We start from the raw sequence: 19200 nt of genomic DNA on the forward strand, positions 1-19200 counted from the left end.
CACCAAGGACATTGGTATTATTATCTGGTGTTATTTACTGTCTTCATTAATGACATGGATGAAGGAATCTAGTGCATTCTCAACAAATTTGCAGATGACACCAAACAGAGGAGTGCAGTCGATACTCTTGAAAGATGAAACCTGACCCAGAGTTACCTGGACAAGCTCAAGAAATGGGCCAGTGGAAGTCTTACGAGGTTTAATAGGGCCAAGCCTGCATCAGAGCAACCCTCAATGTCCATACAAGCTGTGGGATGAAGACATCAAAAGCAGTCTTACTAAGGACAGAAGAGGGACTTGGGGGTGCTAGTGAATGAGAGGCTAACATAAGCCAACAATGTGTGCTTGCAACCCAGAAAGCTCACCCAGTATGATATTTTACTACTTCATCTGAGTTTTCAGCATGACTTTCTTGGTACATCTGGATAATATAGATGCAGACCAACAAACGCTGTATAAAAGTTGTTTCTAAAGCTGTGCTCATACCACTCATTTCCTTAATTTTTCTAATGTCTGATTCTGAAATCTGCTAAATCCTGTTCTCATTTCAAATTCTTCTCAGGGTAGTTGGATTTTTATTTTCTTCTTCTCATGAGATGTCTTTTTGGGGAAAAAGACCTGGCTATTAAGCAGTTGAGAAGAATTATTAATCAAATCTTTTGTACTGTTTCCAAACAGGGACGAAGAGGCTTAGGTTCAGTCTTTGTTTGGGCTTCTGGAAATGGTGGAAGAAGTCGAGACCACTGCTCCTGTGATGGCTACACCAACAGCATCTACACTATCTCTATAAGCAGCACAGCTGAAAGTGGAAAAAAGCCGTGGTATCTGGAAGAATGTGCATCCACACTAGCTACAACGTACAGCAGTGGAGAATCCTATGACAGGAAAATAGTATGGGTTTTATTTGTTTTTTCATGTATATGTGTTCGTATTTGGCACAGTGACTTTGAGGGATGGAGAGAAAGGGAAACCATTCACACAAATATATTTCTTTTGTTTTAAATCTAGTTATCAATAGTTTTTACATTTTACATACATATTAGCAGTTTACTTAGATACCTATTTTCTCATATTTGTTTTGACACGGCCCCAGTCCTCTTTTACATTCAGTGACTGTCACTTATTACTCATATTGCTTTCCATTCTGGAAATATATTGGAAGGAAAATTCAGCTCAGTGCTCATCTTTTCTGTATAGCTCCTCTTCTCATTCCTAAGCTGACAGCATCATTTTACCTAATGTTTACCTCATCTTTGCTGGAGAATGAAAATAGTTTTAATTCTGTTGGATAATCTGTTGATATCATTAGTATTTGTACATCCTATGTGCTTTTGCAAAATGAATGCATTCCTAATACTTTCCAGAACTCAACATTCTACTTCTTTTAACCTTTTGGTCCTTTATTCTCAGGTGGATGAGGTTTGCTAATATTGTCCTCTTCTCTGCTTATTTATTCAAGTGTTTAACTTACAGAAATTTATTACTTCTGGATCAGAAAATTGAAGGATTTGGAGGTTTTTTTTTCTTCTTTATGTTTTCTTAAGGACTCATCTAACCTTTCTCTCTGGTCCTTAGCATATTCTTCTCTTGGTGTCAATAAAGAGTTACAAATATTTGGCTCTATGTTTTTTTTAATACTGTCTGCCTTGTCTTTCAGGATTCTGGGATGCTGGCCATCCCTTCTTGGATTCTTTGTTATTTTCAGATGGTTTAATTTTTGTTTTAAACTTGTTCTGAGATCTTTCTTCATTCCAATGATTTTTCTGTTATTTAGTTGCCACTCTTCACTGAAGTCTTCTCTCTCTTCCTGACATGTTTCTTGTTATCCCTGATAAATAATAATAAGTTCTAAAATTACTGTATCTACTAGGAGTCCTCACTTCTGTGGTTAAATTCCCTTCACTGTCCTTTAAAAGACGTTCACTAACTTCTTCATGTTTCAGTGAGACTAAAAAGCTGAGCAGATGGGATTGTGGTCCTCCAACCTGACCTCTTACTTAGCCAAGTCTGTAGAACTTCCCTGAGTCCTTTGAATCCAGCAGTTGCTGTCAAGTCAACAATTTTTATAACCAAAATCAATATTGGTCTCAAAGTTTTCTGTGACAAAAAATTACCTGAAATTTAGTGTAAGTGCTCTTAATTATTCATTGCCATTAAAAGATCTCTCTTGTTTGCTCTCTGGGCCCCTTTAGCTTTGATTTCTAAGCATTTGGTGTCACAGATTTCATTGCTAATATGAACCGCTCCAGTTGTCTGTCTTTTCTCTGCTAATGTAGCCCAGACAGTTAATCCCTTTTGATAATGGAACGTAAGCTTCTTGTATCATCCTGTCCAAGTCATATTTACTTATAAACCCTGTTTCACGTTACAAGCTTCTAAAATCTAAACTAGACACAGCAGGCAGGCAGCAGCAGTATTCAGTGAGAAAAGCACTGGAAAATGGGTGCCTGTGTGTGCTCGGTCAGTTTTCTTCTGTTTATATACTGACCCTGACTGAGACTTGTTAGTTTCACTGTCATGTGATGTGTCTATCACTGTGTGATGCCCAGCCCACCTTCAGAGCTGCTGCTTCTCTTTTCCGAAGCTGGTGGTTCAAGGAAATATGTAAGGGTAGTTAGGGTCTCCTTATCCCACTGTTAACAACTGGCTGGTTTAGTACTCACCTTCAGACCAGCCATCATCAGCACTTTGTCATTTTCCATGTTTCTCCTATAATCATCTGAAGGTGCTGGTTTTTTCTTCCGTGTCTTTGGTAAAATCTTTAGGTCATACTGTGGCCAAGAACCAAATTGTAGAAGACAATTGGTTAGCTCTTGAATGATAAATCATTTGGGCAGGAATCCTGTCAGAGGGGGGAGGCCTGCAAGGGAGAGTAGGGCTAGGAGTAGTATTGCATTTAAGGATGGGATTTTGGTTAATGCAGTTATTACGGTGGATAGTTTCAGCACTTTGATTGTGTTTAAGGTGAGGAAGACAGTTGTGGTTATCATGGCGTACAGTTAGGAGTTGAGGAGGGTGAGTTTAGGGTTGTAGATGATGATAATTGCTATTCAACCTAAGTGGGAGACAGAAGAAAAGGCTAGGATTTTTCAGATCTGTGTTTGGTTGAGGCCCATTCGTCCTCCAAGGGCTGCTGAGAGGATGGCTAGGGTGGTTAAGAGTGTGGGGTTAAGTGAGGAGGAGGTCATGTAGAGTAGTGTGATTGGGGGAAGTTTTATGAGGGTGGATAGGAGGAGGCCAGTGGTGAGAGGAGAGCCTTGGAGTACTTCTGGGAATCAGAAGTGGAATGGTACTAGTCCTAGTTTAATCGCGATTGCTGCAGTGAGAATCAGGCAGTATGTTGGGTGGGTAAGTTGGGTGATGTCTCACTGTCCGGTGTACCATGCGTTGGTTATGATTAGAAACAGCAATCATTTCTTCCATATGCTATCTTCTATCTGCTATAAGAGTGTGTATAATTTCTCTGCTTCTAATTTTTATTCATGCTTACATTTTTGGACCATATAATTATCCCAGTTTAAATGAATGTATTATAAATCATGTACATTTTAAATCTCTTAAATTTTAATACTTTTTAAGAAAAAAATACTCTGTATTACGTGATGTGTCTTGTAAAATCCTGAGTATATTACTTTCAGCCAAATTGATGGCCAAAAAAAATACTACAGTACTTTGGCACATTTCTTTTCCAACATCTTATCCACCATTGAATATACTACTAGCTAATTAATCTATTAGTAATTCGTTTAAATCCTGTATCAGCTGTTTTACACTAGATAAAAAGGTGGCAAATAGATGACATTAGTAGGATGTCTTACTTACTTACACTGCTTACCCTTTTTAAAATAATGACACTATGCAGATTTTCTGTCAGTCTTCTGGAATTTGTGCAGTGTTCAAACATTTGCTAAAAAAACACGGTAGTTCCCTTTTCAGCTCTTGTAAGAGCCTTTAATTAGCCTTGGCACTTCTAATCTTTCTAATATTAACTTGTTATTTAAAATAGAGATAAATAGGACGATGATTTATCATCGTTCTATGCTCTGAAAAATTAATTTAGACTTTTTTTTTCTAAAAAAGAAACATTCCATGAAATAGCTGCTTACTATAAACTATTATCTTTGGACAACAAAAACACTATTGTTTTGGGGATTATTTTGCTTGTGACATATTTGAAAATAAAACACGTATTATTTTTTAGGGTTCACCATTTAATCTTATCTTTCCTTATTGACTTTCTGCATCTTGTATCCTCAAAAGTAATTAATTGCTGTTTCTTTATATCCTTGCTCATGTTTTTAATATCAAGTAGTATATCTCTGTATTTCTCAGTCCTTATTTGTACTTTCCTACATTGCTAATTTAAGCTTTGTGCATTCCTCTGATTTCTTAATAGATGTAATTTTCTTGATTGTCATCCATTCTTTTCAATTAATGCACACTTTCTGCTTTCACAGAATTACTATTTCAGCAAGAGAACATTGCTAATTTCTGACATTTCACTCTCTTATGTCTTGTACTAGGATCAAAAACACCTGGAGGTGAGGTGATCTCACCTTTGTTGTTCAAGACTTCTCATGAAACACAAGCATATAATTTTTTAGTTTACTGAAGTATAGTACCCACCACTTCTGGAACTTTGCAGTGTGCTAATACAGGCATGTTAATCTCTTATTATAAGATTTTTGAAAAGTATATCTTACAAAGGAGATAATAATTATATATATAGAATGCACATAAATTACCCCATAATTAGAAAATTAAGGAAGATAATTTACATAAACATTATTGAAAAGAATTTAAAATATTACTCTAAAAATTTTCTTAACTGGAGTCTCCCTTGGAGATCTCACATTAAATATCAGAGATAAGTAAAAATAATTTTTAATTTAATTCCATGAGTTCTATAAGCACTGTTTGTTTTTACTAGACAGATGAATTGTTTTTACTATTCAGATCAGCAATTCAGTTCCATATACCAGTTTTAGTTTAGTCCTACAGTGTGCATCATTTTGCACAGTAAATGGCAAAAGTCTGAGTAGCCATAAGAATTAACCCAGGTCTGTTGACCATTTGTTTACCCAAATGTAGTTTGTCCTTGACTAGTCTTGTGCAAACCAACCTTCCAGTTGCAGTTGCAAGAGTCACTGATCCCAAATGCTTGACAATCAGACTATAAAAATTCCTACCAAGATTCTTTTTCCTGCACTGTATTATCACTTGACTTTTGAAACACACAACTCTTCCATGTTTTACTGGTGATACTTGGTATTTAAAGCCATGCAAGGCTGTTCCCTTTCCAGATTCTTTCAATGATGAAGTGATAAGCATAGTGGAGGTAAATAGCTTCTGTTTGTGTTGTGTGTAAACCAGTTGTCCACATAAGGGATAAGTATGTGATTCTATTATGCTACAACCCAGTGAGAAATTCCATGAAATTGTGACACCAGCTTTTCAAACTGATTGTTGAGAAGTCCTTTATGCATACACACCCTCTCATAGAGACAGGAATATTGCTATTACCTGTGTGACTCTCTTGCTTATAGTCTGTTTTGAGAGCATTAATGATTGTATTGCTATTCTTGTCTCAAATTCAGTCCTCCTAAAGTCCTGTCACATATCATTTACCTTGAAAGGAAGTCTTATTTGAAATGAAAAGTGAACTCAAGACAGAACTGAATATTTCAAATAATAAGCTTTTTAAACTGCTGTTAAATGCTGGAAGAGTCTAGAAACTATGTTTTCACTGATGTACCATGCATCCTTTTCCCTGCATTATATCTCACACTTTTGTTTAAACTGGTGCTCCTTTTGAGTCAGGTTGTCTTCATATCTTTCCACAAGAAACTGAGAGCTTGCAGCAATTTTAAGGAGAAAAATAACAATATTGGGTGAATAGAAAGATTATTATGAAATTTAAATTATCCAAATTCTATTATGCTTATAAATTTTTATTCAGTTGACAAAAAAATAGAGCAGGGTTGAGCTCTATGCCAAAATTTGAAGAGTAACAATACTTGATCAGATCATAAGATGATTTTGTTTGTTGGAGTGAGACTCCTACATTCAAATACCATAGCAGTAAACCAGGAAGAAGTGACCTGGCATAGGATTTACAACCAACATCAAATGAACTAACTTTTTCTCTTTCTTTTTTTTTCTTTTTTTCTTGTTTTCTTTTTTTTTTTTTTCATGTAACACAGCACAGATTTCAGTATCATGTGAGATTCTACAGTGTTGTGGTACAGAAATACTTACCCAAGACTTAGGAACAGTGAATGAGTTACAGTTGTATAATGTCATGTTTCACAGGTTCTTCCTGTTTTTCCTTGCAATTCTTTACCTGAATATCTTTTTTTTCTTTTCCTCTCTTTTTCTGTCCAGTAAGTATATGCAGAATGTATTATAAGGTAAATGAAAAAACAGTAACCAAGTATTACAAACTCACTTTGTAGACTAAAAATTGTTATAAAAATGATTCGATTTCAATATGGAGTAATAGAATCACAAACACTTTTATAACTACACAAAACACTATTTTTTCTCTTTTTATTACTATAAACTTTTTATAATTCCTTGTTAAAAATATATGATGTAACATTATTTTAGAAGTTTTTCTAGTCTTGGAGGGGTTTTCTTGTCATATACAATGACAGCTTAAAGTATCTTAAGCTAACAGTTACAGGTAGACACACCTTCTTGGAAGAGTTCCTTGCTGTTGAGGAAAGTACACCAAGTGCACTTGACTTTATACTGTACTGAGTTTTATTGCAGTGATAGTTAGCCTCTTATGAACCAAGTTTCCGCCCTCTGGATATATTAAAAGTATGCAAATATTCTAAAGATGCCAATAGATGTATGCTTTTTACAGAGACTCTTATGGAAAAGGACTAGAATTACTTTTAGGTGTTTTCAAATGCAGCTGCAAAGTGCTGGCACAGTTACAGGCATAGAAACTCTCACAGAGACAAATGGACGGTAGGTAAAGACTATAAAATTATAGTTCTTTAGAGATGTTACCTCTCATACTCAGTGTGTACAGAAGTATTCACTAGTCATATGCAGTTATCAAGGTATTTTTTCATATTATTCTCTTCTTTGCTACTTTGAATGCCATAGGACAATGCTTAAAGATAGGTTCCCCCTGCCAGACCATGTGGCTAGGACAGGTTAAGCACCATGTAATAGAGTTATCTGTATGGTTCTTATCAAACATATTGCACAAATGAATTTCCTTTGAATTTGTTTTTCAAATGATTTTATAACATGCTAAGATTTTTATATCAGAAAGTTCCCCATAGATATGATTTATAAGCCTATTAAATTACTTATCTCCTGTAAATAATGTATCTACTTCATGTTCCTCCTGTTTTGTTGTCTTTTGATAAATAGTAATTAATCTGCTGATGTTCTGTCTCTTCTTGTTGATAAACTTCTATTCTCAGCAGAACTTAAAATTGAAACAACAAAAGAAAGCCCATCCTGTCTCCTGCCAGTTCTTAAAACACAAAAGCCTGCTCTCCTTCAGAAACTCACTCAGGTTATCAAGATATGCGCCCGATAATCACAGGGCACAATGTGACATCTCTTCTGGGTACATACAGATGCATAGGCTGTGTAGAATGTAGAACAGATTTTTGTTAAAATCTTTTCACTTCTAGGGATACATTCATTGAAATCAATATGTCTTGAAGAACTGTAGCAGAAGGTAAAAAGTTATTCAATCACTTCGGAAAACTCATGTCATGAAATACGAAATACAAAGAAATGCAGAGGCTTGAGAGAGGGTATGTGAGCTTGTTCTCTCCTAAGAGAAATCCCATTTTTTACTTTTTTCATTAATTTCCCAGTTGGTAAAACTATGGGAAGATTGATGATTTAGCCTTAATAATAACTGTACAAAATTGGCATCTCCTTCAGAAAGCAAGTTGCTCAGAGCAAGTTGCTTCTATGAAACTGTTACAGTGTGTCTAGATTTTTTCCTTTAATAAATGCCTGGTTTTTCTGAAAACTTTGCACCAATGCCTGTGGGAGGTATTACAGTGCATTGCAATGATTTTTATAATTTATCTTTGCTTTTCATCAAGGTGTCTGTGGCTAATTTCATGTTGATTAAACTAGACAAATACCAGAAACTTTATCATTGTCTTCAAATAAACCTCATTGATTCAGCTTATTTAGAAGTTGTTGTAACTCTTGGCCCTAGAAATACTGCATGGACTTTTCTTGCAAAGTTGAATCAGCATTTTTGCAGATCAATGGCTGTGTTATACTCAATGAAAGATTTAAAAATTTCTCCTTCTCCCCACCCTAACAATCAGAATGACTGCTAATATGCTCTAATGGCAGCTTCATGGTGCTATCAAACACTACATCCTTTTATTGTGATTGATGATGTTATGTTGCTCAGGAATTTGGACATCATTTTTCTTCTTGAAATTTTATCACCTTTTGGTGATCATGTACTCTTTTTTCTTGGGGTAAATGCAACAGTTCTCTGACAGGGAATCCATAGTGCTGAAAAACACGCCTCGGATCTTGGAGGTAATCTACACTTAAACATCTTAGCTCCTTTCAGCAGCTTTCCTTTGAATTAGCTCAATTGGCATTCACACATACAAAGCTTTCTTAACACATTTTCAGCTGAAGAGTCTGCTGTAAGCAAGACAAGGGTTGAAATTGCTACCACAGTATCCATTTAGAAGAAGTTAGAGAGATGTCAGGGCTTGTTGTGCTTGATATCTGTAGTGACAGGACAGTGAAATTTATCTGGAAGGATGGTCTTCCAGAGGATGAGAAACAAGGATAGCACAATTCAGGTGCGTTTCACTGTATTGACAGAAGTCCCCTCCTGTGACAGCACTTTTTTTCCTTCCCAAGCTCCTGGATGCTTTGTTGCCATTTATGCTCTTTGCGGTGCCACTTTTATGCAGGGCATAAAGTACCAGGATATGAAGGACATGAGCATGTATTAATCCCTTTTCACTCTCTCTGTTTCCTGGCCTTCCTTCTGGTCCTTGCCACAGCTCTGACCAGTATTTTCCAAATGGGACATCTGCATCTTATATATCTCTGGGTGCATGTCATCATCTAGTATTCAGACTTCTTAATTCCACCTGGAAAATCCCCACTTGAATTTGCACATATAGGCAATCCAGTGTCAGGGCTGTTCCTGCTGCAGCAGCATGTAATTATCTATGCATAAGATGTAACAATTCAAAACTGAAAACATCTAATTGGCTGGTGATGGCTGGGCCAAATTTGTGATCGCATCAGGATTTTCCGATTAATTACTGCTTAATTTCATGTGATTTGTTGAATAAGGAGTAAATGAAAGATTAAACATTTTAGCATGAGCAAAACTGAATTCTCTTGTGTCACATAATTCCACTGTGACTTCAGGCAACCTAATAAAACCCTCCATACCTCTATATAGTCTCTAAAATGTGCATAAGCAGGCTGTATATAAGATTTAGTTCCTTCCTGTTTGTAAAGCACTTTGAGATTCTTGGAGGGAAAGTCCTCTGTAAATCCATATAGAATGAAAGAATTGCAGTTGTGCAGTTTCAAACCCCTCTGCATGTTTTTCTGGTTTAAAAGTGTCTTTGTTGATTGGAGCAATATAGAGAATACTGTCTAAATTCACGAGTGACTTCAAGTTCAGAACATCTAACATCATGTATCTTCCTTCGCTTGCAATTAAAGAAGAAAATACCCTTCACATACATGTGACTCATTCAAGTATATGAAACATGCTCTGATTTCTGAATTGTTCTAATGTGTTCTAGATTGTGTTCTAATTTCACACATTCAATTTCTTCCAGATTACTACAGACCTGAGGCAGCGTTGCACAGATAGCCATACTGGAACCTCAGCCTCTGCACCTATGGCTGCAGGCATCATTGCCCTAGCACTGGAAGCAAAGTAAGATCTGAGATATATTCTGAAACAAAAATTAAGCATACAGGAAGATATTTCTCGTTCATCCAGCACCTTTATGCAGACTTCACACAGTGCTTTGGAAACTTTCTTGTGACAATACACTGTGACCTTCTAAGGGGAGGAAAGATCTCCATGCTTACTTCACATGAAGGAAGGCTGGCACTGTGCAGATACTGACAGAGTACTCAGTGTTGAAGTTACATGAAACACTGTAGAGCACAGGTGGTTTCCATTAAATTATGTATAGCATCCTCTCAATATCTTACAGTTCAGTCAGAAAGCAGCCTAGGCCTACTGTACCCTGCAGGGTACTGTAGGTCACCTCCTCCATTCACCAGGCTCTTCTTAGCAATGTCTCTTCTTGAACACTGAAAGAGGTTTGGGAGGTGTAGGTTAACCTGAATATAAGTAAATGTAGTATGTAAAATAAAATTGCAATTTCTGCATGCTGACACAAGTCTGTTTTTTAACGCAGATCAAGTTCGTCAGCTCTAAAAATCATTAATAGTGTAGCTCCATAGTCCTTGTACCTTTAGCTCAAAAAATTTCCAGTCTTAAAAGCATTTTTTTAGTTGCATGATTTGGCTCTTTATGCTTAATATGTATCCACAATGTGCTTTATGGAGCAGCAGAAATGTGGGTGATCTTTAGGTAAATCTGTATTTTAGAATATTTTGCATTACTTTGTACTCTGTTGGATAAAACCTGCAGGTCTAAGATGGAATGTTTCACCCCAAATCCTATTCAATCTTTTTAAGTTCTAGGAGATTGATTCTATTAAATTCTGAAGAAAACTAGTTTCCTGTGGGGTCAGCCATTTTCTTTGAAGGAAGTAAAAAATTTGCACACAATAGTAGATTCAAATTGTGTATAGTTTGTAACACTAGAATTATGTTTTCATCTTTCATGTTGCTTTCTTTGATGACAGCTTGACCCAGTATTTGGCACAGAATACTTTTTGCCATTGAGTTATAAGCATAAGAGTTTGTAAATGAAGACCTGACATAATCTTAAGTAGTGCGGCACATGTGGCATTATAATTGTGTGTTCTTAACACAGTTATCAGAGACAAAGGTATTTAGGGAAGTTAATATAATGTTGTTGTGGGAAGTTTTTAACTTTTATATCTCCTCTTAACCCCAGGTTTAAAATCCTTAAGTTCATTTCAAACAATCTGCAAATGCAGATAAGACTCTGTCTGTGTACATTCCAACTTGCTGTAAGTTTTTCTCACTATTCTTGCTTAATGAACTGAAATTGGTAATTGATTAATTCTGTTTTGTTGTAGTTGAAAGATTCAGACAAGTTATATCTTACAAGACCTGCAACAAAGCAGATTGTGACATCTTAAAACAGACTGAGAAGCTTACCCTTTTCTCTCAATGTCTCTACCAGGGCAAAATCCATATTAGTGTATATGGACTAGCATTTTTTTCCAAAACCAATAGTAGCTATAATAGACATAAAGACAAAACTGTGGTAAAGCTTTATGTGTGGTGATGGAGACAAAATGTGCCAGTGACTAAATATCCTAGTAACTCTTTTGTATTTGTAGTCCCCCATTGCACGGTACTAAAAAGGGTTTCGGAGTGAAAATGTGTTGACTTTGCCTCCTTTTAGACTCTGTTCCATTTCATTAAATGGAAGGTTCTGTTTCTAGATCTTAGCCTTTGTATTAGGAATTATATTAATAATACCAATACCATAGGAATTATATTAATAATACCATAAATAGGGGTTTTATTCATTTGAGTTTCATTCATTAACTTTTCTCTCTTATGTGCTCTTAAAATCTGCCACTGCTGCTAACCACAGCCACTAAATAAAACAGAAAAAAAAAAGTAGTTAAAAAGCAGAGAGAAACTAGGGAGAAAAATAGTTCTCATGCTATGGCTTCCCATAGAATGGTTTTCTTCACCAGTTTGGAGACATCTTTGGTGTTGTGACATTATAGATTATGAAATACAGCCTTTAGTATTATAGGGAGATCATATTCTGATCTATTAAGTTTTAATGTCTTGGGTTCTCATGTATGGAATCTGTTTAATTTATTTCATGCAGTTTCTGGATTTCTTATTTATGTGATTTGAAATTTCAGGTTGTATTTTTTACCAGTGATGCCTCTCAGTTTAGGTGACCCTAGGTAAATATTAGGAAGTTTTGAAGCCATTGAAGTATTTTCTACAGTACTTTTAAAATGTGATATAAAGGACACATTATATTGTGTCTCAGTTAACTGCCTATTGGAACTATTTTATTTCAAACAGAGTTTGCATTTTCATAAATACTTCATTAGATTCCGTATTAGTACCTCTGCTAATGGCAGTGTTTATGTGAGATTTTTTAAAAGACAATTTGGAGAAGGGTTTTGCAAGGTAAACTACATTCTTTGTACAGCAAGCTGCCTAAAAATTAGAGCACTTAGTCCTAAACACTTATTGACTATGTTTGTAATAAGGTATTGTTTCATTCCACTTTGTGGTGGAAAACACAGCAGTTTATACCATGAGTGGGTTTTGAGTCTGTGGAAGCCATAGAACTTGCCCAGTGGGTGAGTTCTATTCCTGGGAGACCATCACAAGTTGAGCAGAGCACTAATATGGCCTGGGTGTGAGTTGGAACAGCCAAGAGGTTGCTTCAGCTCACACACAAAGGTACGTTCAGCCAAACAAAGAAAAAGCAAGACATATGTCTTGCTCACACTTTCTTTGACAAGCCCCTATGGTAGGATTGGCAAATAGCTGATGGAGGATCTCTTACCTGCCTACTGATTTGAGCCCTCCACTTAACCATTTCTTCCAACAGGGATCGCTTGTGAAATCCTGGTAACAAGTTGTTTGAGGGTGTTGTTATGCATAACATGGTCACATTTTTATTATTTTCATCTAGTATTTGAGTATCAAAGTGGCACATTTTTCCTCAGGTATCAGAGAATTGTAACTGAGTTTCGGACTGCTTATTTGGAATCCCTGAGGTTGCAGTGCATGGTTGCAAATACGCAACAACTATCACACAGACATATCTTAATTTTCATGTTCTGCAGTTTTCTTATGGTATTTAGGGAGTAAATTGCTTTTCACATGTACCCAGTAGATGTTTCCTAGTATATCTAGTACCTTGATCAGATCGTGTGAATAAATGCTTGTGTGTTGCACTTAATCATTATGTAATGTCAAATTTTTCTAATTGTAAATGAGAAAATAAGTATAATCAATTTAGTGCACAGAGACAGCAATTTTCTTACTAAAAAGAATATATTTTCATTGCATAGTACCATCTGTTGTTGGTAGCAGAGATACCTTTCTCATTGATAAAAAGGTTGGATTTGGGATTTGAGGAAATCAGAGTCAGGAGAGACAATGGCCCTGTATTTGTTCCAGAGACCATTGTGCCATGTTCCTTGAAGAAGCCAAATTTAAATAGAAACGCCTCTGTTGCTGACAGAAGAATACATTATACATCCCCAACTGTAAGCCAATGCATATTTTCCAGCATGTGGTGTATAATAAACTAGTTTCATTAGTAAGAAGCAGCCACTGAAATGGAAGTATTAGTCTCCTACCTTTCTACCATGTGGTATACTCAGTGGTAGAGCCTTGGAGAGAGTCTCAGTCTGTTTTAAGATGTCACAATCTGCTTTGTTGCAGATCTTGTAAGATATAACTTTTCTGAATCTTTCAACTACAACAAAACAGAATGAATCAATTACCTCCATGATTCTCTTCACTTGAGTGATATGGAATCTTAGAATTATTTCATTTGGAAGGGACCTTAAGGATCATCTCATTCCAACCCTCTGCCATCAGCAGAAACACTTTTCACTAGACCAGGTTGCTCAGAGCCCCATCCAGCCTGGCCCTGGAACAATTCCAAGGGGAGAGGCACCCTCCACTTCTCTAGGCATCCTGTGCCAGCGCTTTACCACCCTGCCAGCCAAGATGTAATCTAAACCCACTATCTGAAAGAATGTATCTTCTCCTCAAAGGAGAGGTGCTTCATCCCTCTAATAATTTTCCTGGCCCTCTTCTGGACTTGCTCCAAAAGATCAATGTCATTCCTGCATTTGCTGTTTTTGCATGAAACAAGGCTAGAACAAGGTAGTTCTGGAAAGAACAAAAGAATTTTAGTGAATTTGGATAATAGACAGAGAATTAATAATGTACCACATTCTTCTAGAAGACAGTACCACCAAGTGTAATCACTGAGGTAAAAGGAAAACGGAGTTCACATTGTAAGGGGTCAGCAGTGTTAGAGTTAGATACTTTGGATTTCTGGCAACTGAAGAGATATTTGCATACTTCCCAGACTGATTGATTTTCTTACAGAAAGGAGAAAAGCAGTGCACCATCTAGCAAGGTACAACTTTGTATACTGAGAACATATTTCTGTGTTATCAAAGTTATGAGGGCTTTGTCATAAATATAGTCAGAGGTTAAAAGTGATGAGACAGCTGAGGTAAATTGAGGAAGTGCTGTCAAGTGTCCTCTACAGCTAGAATTTGAGTGCAGGAGGAGAGGTTATCATTTACTGCTTTAGCTAGGTCTTTGCTTCATTGATTGACTGCCTGTTATGGAAGGCCATGCTAGAATGTGTGAGTTAAAAATCTCCTTCTGAATCTTTGCAATTTTTGAGTAGTTTGCTCATAGTATTGAAGTATTTGAAAAACATAACCATTAATAAATGCTCACTTTAGATCTTGAGGTTTAACTACCTATGCCACTTACGGAATTTCAGTTACTATATTGACATTGATTTGGGTGTACTTTAGTTCCTGTTCCTGTGTTCAGTTACATAAAAATTTGCCAAAGAATAACCATTCAGGCTGAAAGTTTCCATTTAACTTGCATTTAAAAGGTTTTAAGAAAATTCAATTTACACATTTCTTAAACTCCAACAAGGTTAAAAACAAGTAATGTCTGATTGTGATGATTTTTAACTTCTTCATTGAGTTTTTCTGTGTCTGTGCTTTGGAGCAACAGCTAGAAGTAAAAGTAGTGGATAGCTGTTGTTCTGGTGCCAGCACAATGCCTTTAATTTGTATAAGCTTTTCAGAAATCTCAGTTGGCATTTTCTCAGTTGAGACTTTTAAGCTCTATCCCCTGTAGTTTCTTGGCTCTCCAAGTGTTTTCCAGCATCAGCTTTTATAGGCTAGTCTCTCAAGTTACTCTTGAGATGTTTCTGGCTGTTCACCTTGAGAGCAGGGATCCCAGCTGTTCTTCCTGTCAGTTCCTTGTGGGAGTAAAATGAGGAAGGTGGAAGAGGAGCAGTTTGACTGAATTGCAGTGTCTCTGTAGTGAGTCTTTTGAAAAGTGGAAGACAGGTCAAAACAATGGCCTGTGTACAATAGCTAATGCTAACCATAGCTTCCTTTGTTAACCTAAGACAATGTTAGCCTTCTCCATCTTCACAGTCAAGCTGATTCTAAGGGTGGCTATTAACCTAAGGTTTTGTTGCTGCTCTTTCCATGTTGTTATTAAGCAGACAGTGAGCATTGTCTTTTGGACAGTCTTATTTTACTGTTCCTTTGGAGACGACACAACAAAATATGTAATTCAGATGCCTTTCTCTCAGGGGTTTTCTCCTCCCAATTTCATCATTATCAGCTTGCATATCAGGCCATTGTTTGTTAGGTTTTTGGCACTTAAGATTTTTTTATCTCTGTGTGCACTGCAGATTTGACACAGGTACACTAGAACACCGTTGCTGGTGGGTGTATAGCTGCCTACCCCACTGTTCATCTAAAGGAATACATCATGCCCTATCATAGCTTGTCTGGATTTTATCCTGAAAACCAGGATAAAGATAATGCAAAAGATGGATTTTTTTCCCCCTTTACAATAAGAGTGGTAAAACATGGAAACACATTGCCACAGAGGTGGTAGATGTCCATGCCTGGCAACACTCAAAATCAGTTCAGACAGGGTTCTGAGAAACTTGGTGTGGTTGAACATGTCCCTGCTGATTGCTGGGTACTTGGGCTAAATGCATTTTAAAAGTCCCTTCCAGCCCAAACCATTGTGTGATTCTGTGCCTGCAGATTCTATGGCAGAGCTTTTCAGTGCTGCCTTATGAGGAGGTCAGGATGCATTGCGGAAATTGTGGACATGTGGCATGAATATGAACTGAATGTTGTGAAAGAGAGCTAGAAATTGATTAAAATGATGTTGTACAGGACATTGTAGAAGCATAAACCCTTAATGCACCTTACTTTTGCCATGACTTTTTTTAATCTTTATGTCAGTAATTTTTACTGGCCCAACTGGATAAACAATTACTGTCATTCTACTCCAGAAGTCTAGTGTGAGAAACTGCATCATAAGTAAAAAAGCTACCTATAGGCATAGTACTGTTTTTAAGAAATGCTCAGGGAGAGAAGGCATCTGTTCTCATTAAATACAACAGAATATTTAAATATGTTAAGAATCTGGTTTAAGAACCAAAGTTTCCCTGGTTTTGAATGACTGCATAGTCCTGGGCAGTGTAGGCAGCCAATTCTGGGTCTTATGAATTTCATTCTGGTCTCTTTTCAGCTGAGGGGAATTGTGGCAGGGTGTGCAATAGGGACAGATAATGATGCTCTGAGAATGCTACTTAGTCCCTGGTGTTCTGCACCACAATGCTTTTTTCCTCTTCATTGTTTACTGGCTGAGTTTATCATTCCCTCTACTACACTGCATTTTTAAAGAGAATACTATTCATCTTCTTGCAGGTAATAGAAAAACTGAAAAATTGGAAGGAGAAAGAAAAGATAGCTGAATGTAGGCACCTTTAGATCGCCTTCTAAGAAAATAAATTCTCCCTCTTGTAGATATAGAGGAAACAGGAAAACTGCAGTTCCTGAAGATTTGCCCTAGTCCTAGAAGATAAATGTGTATTAATGTCACAGTGAGGATAGAACCGGCATCTTTTTCACCTTGCAGGTGGACAGGTTATTAGGAATCCCTTAAAGGAATACTTATCTGTGTAATCAGGCCCTTGCTTTGCGACTCACCAGCCATCCAACTGTTTGGAATTCTTGAAGAATACTCATAAACTCTCAGTGAATTCCAAGACTGGGATAGTAGACAAATTAATTGCAACAGAAACACATGGAATAGCTTCAATATGAACTGAAAGTTTAGAGGAATTTCCAGTTTGAGCAGCAGTTAGTGAGATTTAGTAGAGATTTTCAGCAAGCCAAAAGTTTGATTTCTTCTCCTTTGCACTCATTAGGATACAGTAGTTGATGGTCGTAAAAATTGCCTCTGTGTGAAATGTACTCATTCATCTTCCCTTAAGTTTCATATAACAGAATATTATCATATATTGTTACAGTCTGCTTATGGCAAACCTCCCAGTTGTATAAATAATATCATACAGCTTTTCTGTAAAATTGGAACATGTATTTTGAGTGGAGCAAAGGAAAGTAGAGATGATAAATGAAAGTTGTTTTGCTTTGGATACTTTTCAGCTTACATGACCTTGTATCCTTACATCCTGGTAAAATGTCTGATGTGTGACTTTGTTTTATCCCTATTTCATAGTCCATTTCTGACCTGGAGAGACGTACAGCACATTATTGTCAGGACTTCACGCGCAGGACATCTGAATGCTAATGACTGGAAAACCAATGCAGCTGGTTATAAGGGTGAGAGCTTTCTTTCTTCTTTGCTATCACAAGCAATCTAATATTTGATAATTTTGTTTGACACTATGCTGTGCATAGTTTGGAGACCTTCCAGCCTTGATCTGAAGGTGCCTCTCTTCTCTCATACAAGGAAAGCCTTTTAGAATGACTAATGCACAAAACTGTTGAGTGTGAAATGCATTGGCCTGATCTTCTTAGTTCCTTTCAGTTCTATATCATACACACTGCTGCCAGAAAACTAAGCAAATTTTTGGTGTTTTTCTTTTTATATCTAATATTCTGATAAAGTAGTATATAGTTGAAGATGTAGCAGTTCTGGATTCCAGCCATGTTCTCACTCAGAATTATTGTCAGTTTCAATTTTAAATGATGAAACAGTATTTTCAAATTTCATTTTTATATGATAAATCTTACATTATTTATATGTGAGAATTCTGTCAGATTTTGGATAAAATTGAATTTTGAGCTGTCATGACTATTCCTGAGACATGTAATCATTTTTCAGTGACCTGTTGGGTAGATTTTTAAAATTTTGTACTGTCTCTAAAATTTGATAAAAGCTACATCCTAAAACATTTTTTCACTTTTGTAATGCAAGCAGAAGTAAACACTTGTGCCCTTAAATAGGATATATATTTTCAGGATGGGTAAAAATGGAATCTTGAATCTGTACATTTTATTTCAGCACAGTTTTTCTTCTGATTCCCATTCACTACATTCTTTCTGCTTTCACTTTGTATTGTATCCTAAACAAAACCCTGGAATGTCTTATTTCTGGTTCTCTTTTCATAAGAATTCCACCCAATACTGACATACCTCTTATAAGATGAGAGTTGATCTGTTTGTGCTTTAATCTCCTCAGATAAAATGTAATATACAAGAGTTATCAAATCTTTGCCCTGGTTTCACTTTAAAACTGAAGCCTATATTTATTCTATTTTGGATCAAGGCACTGCTACTCTAGAGCATCTTTAATATATAATTCTGACCTATGCCATTGTTGCAATGGCATAGAAACCAAACCAAAAAATCCCTTTTTATTTATGGATCCAAACCAGTCTCTTAACTACAGAGAATGTATTTAGAAATAGATATTTGATCAGGACCTCCTAATCATATGAAGGTTCTGATGTTCAAGAGCCTGGTTTTATCCCTTTTACAATTGTATGCCACACAAAAAACATAAATAGATACTTCCTTAATTGCAATAACATTACAGTATTTGTTATTGCAAAACATCTCCCAGGATTTAAAAGTTTTATCAGGAGATGGTGACTCTATCATCAGTTTATTGGGGCTATATGAGGGTTAAAGACTACTTTTCAAGTAACATAAAGCAGAGCTAATTTTTTTCATATCTTACTTCCAAAATTCTATATTTTTAATGTTTTTCCACTTGTTGCCCAAGAGAGGCAAACACCCTGTGAGTCATTTCACAGCAGCTGTCACTCATTATCAAAAGACAGTTCACACTAAGGTCACACAAGCAGCAGCACTGGCAGCAGGACGTGCACTGTTGAATCACTGTGCTACCACTGCTTGTTCTGAATCCTTGGAACCATTTTTCTGTGCACTGTAACACATATATAGTAAGGAAAAGGGATGAATAAAGGTTTTGTCTCCACTCATG

The 19200-nt window shown here is 36.4% G+C and overlaps 1 protein-coding gene and 1 pseudogene across 2 annotated transcripts in view; one reads left to right on the forward strand and one right to left on the reverse strand.

The window, feature by feature from the left end:
• The window catches only part of PCSK5 (proprotein convertase subtilisin/kexin type 5), a 222349-nt gene that overhangs the window by 106623 nt on the left and 96526 nt on the right, over positions 1–19200 (forward strand). For both annotated transcript variants that reach the window (XM_074533214.1, XM_074533213.1), the window contains exons 8-10: positions 679–891; positions 9825–9925; positions 17467–17570. In XM_074533214.1, the coding sequence (XP_074389315.1) occupies positions 679–891; positions 9825–9925; positions 17467–17570 (418 nt within the window). The remainder of the gene's footprint in view (positions 1–678; positions 892–9824; positions 9926–17466; positions 17571–19200) is intronic.
• LOC141727036 (NADH-ubiquinone oxidoreductase chain 2-like) lies at positions 2637–3404 on the reverse strand (annotated as a pseudogene).

The sequence above is a fragment of the Zonotrichia albicollis genome, chromosome Z, assembly GCF_047830755.1.
Source record: "Zonotrichia albicollis isolate bZonAlb1 chromosome Z, bZonAlb1.hap1, whole genome shotgun sequence".
Taxonomy (NCBI): domain Eukaryota; kingdom Metazoa; phylum Chordata; class Aves; order Passeriformes; family Passerellidae; genus Zonotrichia; species Zonotrichia albicollis.